General features: G+C 39.9%; 1 protein-coding gene across 2 annotated transcripts in view; it reads right to left on the minus strand.

The window, feature by feature from the left end:
• The window catches only part of ME2 (malic enzyme 2, NAD(+)-dependent, mitochondrial), a 53,108-nt gene that overhangs the window by 40,229 nt on the left and 6,732 nt on the right, over positions 1 to 6,147 (minus strand). For both annotated transcript variants that reach the window (XM_011928764.1, XM_011928763.1), the window contains exon 2: positions 605 to 738. In XM_011928764.1, the coding sequence (XP_011784154.1) occupies positions 605 to 738 (134 nt within the window). The remainder of the gene's footprint in view (positions 1 to 604; positions 739 to 6,147) is intronic.

Genomic DNA, 6,147 nt, shown 5'->3' on the forward strand with positions numbered 1-6,147 from the left:
CGATCACCTCTGAGACCCACCTTGCTCATAAACAAAACTGCCCATGTTGGTCCTCTGCCCTGGACTTGTGACATTCTGGACTATTTCTGTGTTTATTTGTGGCCGAGTGTAACAACCCTAAAATAAATCACCTCTTCCGCTCTTTTAGCTGAAAAAAAAAAAAAGAAAAAAAAAGTTTGCCAGGGATAGCTCTTTTTTATTCTCCAAAGTATCCTGGATTAGGTGATATAGCATATGGTCACCCTATCTATTACCCACTGTATAGCCTCAGTGGCTGGTATAGTGTCAATACAAAGTAGGTGATCAATAAAAGTTGTTGAATAAAATGATTGCAAATTAGATGGTATCCTTTGCTTCTAATATTCCATTGAAATCTGAATTGCTCTGACTGTAAGCATAAAAACTAATTTGTTAAGTTTTACAATAGTGAATACTTGTGAAGTATTCACTGAAGTAAAAGAAACACAATCATTATAAAAGTAGTTAACTGAAAAACACAAACTTATATGAGATTGTGTATTTCTCATGCCACAATAACCATAATGCTCACAAGTTTTCTAATCAGAATACCAATAAAAAAATGAAACATCTAACCAACTCTTACTTTTCCAAAGGGCTAGTCATTTTCTTTAAGTTTCTATGGAATCGTAAGGCTTGAATATCTTGTGTCTCTATTTTGGGAGGTAGAAGTCCTTGAAGACCAAGCATTTGTCGTTCTTGTAAAGTAAATGCCATTCCCTAAAGAGGAGAAACAAAAGGATTAAAAATTATTACTTACTGGGGTAGCAATGACATTGTTCTTCAAAATATAATTTAAATGCAAATTTGAAAAATCAATGACATATTATTTTTGCCCAGGCTTTCAAAACTTTGTAAGACTGATGTCCAGTATTGGTCAGGGTGTGGAAGAGAGATATTCTCACAAACCACTGCTGGAAATATAAACCAGTTTAGGCCTTTGGAAGACAGTTTTAAAGTATTCTTAAATTTTTTTAATGCACATATTATTCATCAAGCAATCTGATTTCCAGGTAGCCATTCTAGAAAAACATTCTTAATGGCATACAGAGGTATATACAAAAATTTAGTTGTAACGTTGTTTCTAGTTCTCTTGGCTATTACAAGCTAACAAAAAGCCCATTAACTATGAAAGAGTTAAGCATCCTATAGTATATTCATACCATGAAATACCATAAAAAAGGAGATAGAAGAAATGATGCTTTAGAAAACATTAATCTATATCATAAGAAAATCTTTTTCAATTTCTGGTGTTTGACTATGGGTTAAATTCTTCATATCAAAACAATGTCAGTGAAAATGCTGGAGCAAGGCCTTTGGAAAATCTTTTCCTCCATAAAAGCAACAAGAACACTGGACAAATAACCAGAAACAACTTCTTCAACATTCTAGAAATCTACCAAAGGAATGTAGCAATCAGGGAGCAGTTATTCAGGAAAAATAGCTGGATTTCAGTAAGCAGCAAGTTTTGTGCCATTTTTAAATTGAAAACTAACACCTCACAATTACTGTGAAAATCAGCAGCCTGGAAGCCACTGGAGCAGGGAGAAGGCACTGGAGATTCTTCTAAAACCCCATTCCAGGAAAATGTCATTATTTGACCTGTCAGGTGGTTCCCTGGAAGACCCCACTTGCAAGGCTGTCTTCATTTGACCTAATTTGGTGCTCACCCAGTGTGAAAAGCCATTTCCCCAGAAGTGCTTGTTGGAAACAATCAGAGGCAATAATTTAGCATAGCAGCTGCCCAAGACAGTGGATAACAGTTGAGGAAAACAACAGGGTAGCCAAAAAGCTGACAAGGAAAAGCTAAAAAATGAGATGACCATGGGATTGGAGCTTTGAAAAGCCATGCGGTATCACTGGGACTCTAGAAGGTTACATACATGAGCTATGGACACATCCCGGAAAGACCTGAAAAAGATCCTAGCTCACACCTCTGGCTAACCTTGAGGCTCTGTGCAAGCAGGAAGTGAAGGCTTTGGGGTAGTTGCAAACTGCCTGGCTCAGTGCTGGAGCTATGCCGCAACACAGAGCTGCTTGGCAAAAAATGGGAAATTTACTAGTTCCAAGCATTTAAGTCTTTGTCTAATTATCAGCTGACCACAAAACTAACCAATCAGAGACTTCAGTGGGCATGTACAAGAATACAGACTTTACAAAGAATTAGTTTGGAGGCCGGGCACAGTGGCTCATGCCTGTAATCCCAGCACTTTAGGAGGCCAAGGAGGGCAGATCACATGAGGTCAGGAGTTCAAGACCAGCCTGGCCAACATGGTGAAACCCCGTCTCTACTAAAAATACAAGCCGGGCATGGTGGCACGTGCCTGTGGTCCCAGCTACTTGGGGGGTTGAGGCAGGAGAATCACTTGAACCTGGGAGGTGGAGGTTGCAGTGAGCCAAGATTATGCCACTGTACTCCAGCCTGCACAAAAGAGCGATACTCTGTCTCAAAAAAAGAAAGGAATTAGTTTGGAAATATCACTAAACAAGCAAAAGGAGCAGCAATACAACAAACCCTGGGAGGAGTATTTGATTTCCTGAGCTGCTACCTTATTTAAAATGTCCAGCTTTCAACAAAAATCATTAAACTGTCCTTGAGGAAGCCTAAACATTGTACTTACTAGATAAAGACTTTAAATTCATATATTTGAATACATTCAAAGACCTAAAAGATGTCTATGTCTAAAGAACTAAAGGAAAGTATGAGAATAACGTTCCACCAAATTGAGACTATCAACAAAGAAATTAAATGGAAATTCTGGGGATGAAAGTACTGCAAACCAAAAATAAAATTCTAAGGTCCCCCAACCACCTGAATGGACTTCCTCCTTGGCCAGGGCACTCTAACATTTAACCTGAAAAGACTGGTTTAGGTTATGATGGCAAGTGGGGGGTCAGACGTGCCTCACTGTACTCCTCCAGCATTAACATCAACACAGACCTTAAGCCTGATAAGAAACACTTACAATCTATTCTCTGAAGCCTGCTACCTGGAGGCTTCATCTGCATGCTACCTGCTTCTTCATCTGAAGAAGCTTTGGTCTCCAAAACCTCCTATCATAATCCAGACATTTATTTCTACTGATAATAACTCTTTCAACCAACTGCCAATAAGAAAAAACTTAAATCTACCTATAACCTGGAAGCCCCCGCTTCGAGTTATCCCACCTTTCTGGACTGAACCAATGTGTATCTTAAATGTATTTGATGTCTCCTGTCTCCTTAAAATATACAAAACCAAGCTGTGCCCCCACAACCTGGAGCACATATTCTCAGGATCTCCTGAGGGCTGTGTCACAGGCCATGGTCACTCATTATGTGGCTCAGAATAAATCTCTTCAAATGTTTTACAGACTTTTAATCTTTTCATCAACAGTACAATAAATGAAAATAAAAAATTTACCCGACAGGTTCAACAGTAGATTTGAGCAAGTGGGAGAAAGAACCAGCAAACTTAAAAATAGGTTGCCCAAGATTATCTAGTCTAAGACAGAAAGAAAAAAGAATACAGAAATATGAATTGCCGGGCGTGGTGGTTCATGCCTCTAATCCCAGCACTTTGGGAGGCTTAGGTGAGTGGTTCACGAGGTCAAAAGATCGAGACCATCCTGGCCAACATGATAAAACCCCATCTCTACTAAAAAAAAAACCAAAAATTAGCTAGGTGTGGTGGCGTGCGCCTGCAGTCCCAGCTACTCAGGAGGCTGAGGCAGGAGAATTGCTTGAACCTGGGAGGCGGAGGTTGCAGTGAGCTGAGATTGTGCCACTGCACTCCAGCCTGGTGACAGAGGGAGACTTCGTCTCAAAAAAAAGAAATATGAACAGAATCTCTGAGACCTGTGAGATACCATCAAGTATGCCAACATATGCATAATGAAGTCTGAGGAGAGAAGAGAAAGAAGCAGAAGAATACTTCAAGAGATAATGCCCCAAAACTTCTCAAATATGAGAAACATTAATCCACACATCCAATAAGCTCAACAACTCCAAGTATGATAAACTCAAAGAGATCTACACCTAGACAAAGACAAAAACAAGTTTGCAGATGGAGCATAGTCTAAATGCATTACCATACTTCTCTAAAGAAAATAACGTCAGCCAGGAGCGGTGGCTCAAGTCTATAATCCCAGCACTTTGAGGCTGAGGCAGGCGGATCACCTGAGGTCAGGAGTTTGAGACCAGCCTGACTAACATGTAGAAACTTTGTCTCTACTAAAAATACAAAATTAGGCCAGGCGCGGTGGCTCATGCCTGTATTCCCAGCACTGTGGGAGGCCGAGGCAGGCGGATCACAAGCTCAGGAGTTCTGAGACCAGCCTGGCCAATGTGGTGAAACCCTGTCTCTACTAAAAATACAAAAAAAAAAAAAGCCAGGTCTGGTGGCGGGTATCTGTAGGCCCAGCTACTTGGGAGGCTGAGGCAAGAGAATAGCTTGAACCCAGGAGGTGGAGGTTGCAGTGAGCCGAGATTGCACCACTGCACTCCAGCCTGGGTGACAGAGCGAGACTCTTTCTCAAAAAAACAAAAAAACAGAAAAAACAAAATATAATCCAATTATACGCTTTCTGCAAGGGACACAATTAAGTGGAAAGTAAAAGGATGGAAAAAGATATACCACACAAATTGTAACCAAAAGACAGCTACAGTGGCTATACTAACAATAGACAAAACAGACTTTAAAATGAATGCTGCTACTACAGAGGACATTTTACAGTGATGAAAGGGTGAATCTATTATGAAGATATAACTATTATAAATACAGACATACCTAACAACAGAGGTCCAGAATACATGAAGCAAAGCTAACAGAATTGAAGAAAGAAAGGCAATTCAACAAGATGGAGACTTTAATACCCACTTTCAATAATGGAGGAGACACTAGACAAAACAAGAAAACAGCAGACTTGAACAACAGCATCAATTAATGAGTCCTGACAGACACACAGAACACTCAACAACTGTAGAATACATATTCTTCTCAAGTGCTCACAGAACACCCCAGGACAGATCACGTGTTAGACCATAAAACAAGTTTCAGAAAATGTAAAATAATTTAAGTCATTCAATGTGTGATCTCAGACTACAATGCAAGGAGATAAGAAACCAATAATATGAGGAAATTTGAGGAATTCACAAATATTTGATTAAACAATACACTCTTAAATAATCAACTGGCTAAAGAGGAAATCACAAGGGAAATTAGAAGATACTTTGCATTAAAACATAACATATCGGCCAGGTGCGGTGGCTCACGCCTGTAATCCCAGCATTGTGGGAGGCCAAGGTGGGCAGATCGCGAGGTCAGGAGATTAAGACCATCCTGGTTAACATGGTGAAAACCCCGTCTCCACCAAAAATACAAAAAAATTAGCCGGGCGTGGCGGCGTGCGCCTGTAGTCCCAGCTGCTGGGGAGGCTGAGACAGAAGAATGGTAGGAATCCGGGAGGCAAAGCTTGCAGTGAGCCGAGATTGCGCCACTGCACTCCAGCCTGGGTGACAGAGCAAGACTCTGCACAAAAAAAAAAAAAAAAAGAAAAAGAAAAAAAGAAACATATCAAATTATTTATTAGTTTAATATTAAGCAGAAATGATCATCCTCTCACCTACTTTTCTCCTCCTTTCTCCATCTCCCTTTGCCACTTCTCCCAAGTCTCCCTTTTTCTCATCTATGCAACAGCAATTCCCTCCCTCCCAATTTACATAGCAGAGGTGTACTTCCTCCAGCTGATCCTGAAAGATCCTGAACTCTTTTCCTTTAGGCACATGCTGTTTCTCCACAGGAGTCAATACTGACACAAATCTCTTAAACAGACACTTGAATATTCAGGTAAACATGCTAGGGAGCCAGTAAGGGTGTAAAGCTGGGAGTCTCATCAGCCATTGGAATTCCAAATCCAATGACTATTACAGTATTATGCACCCATGTATTTATTATATGGCTTATGAAACATTTTAGAGATATATTTATAATATACTTTTATCAGTGGTAAAATTGCATATATAAGTATATGCTATAATCTTAAAAGTAAGTATACTTTTAAGAGAATTATGGCCAAATAAAAATAGATGATAGTTTTTAAAATATTTTATAGGCCGGGCGCGGTGGCTCAAGCCTGTAATCCCAGCACT

The sequence above is a fragment of the Colobus angolensis genome, unplaced genomic scaffold (genome assembly GCF_000951035.1).
Source record: "Colobus angolensis palliatus isolate OR3802 unplaced genomic scaffold, Cang.pa_1.0 Scaffold8, whole genome shotgun sequence".
NCBI lineage: Eukaryota > Metazoa > Chordata > Mammalia > Primates > Cercopithecidae > Colobus > Colobus angolensis.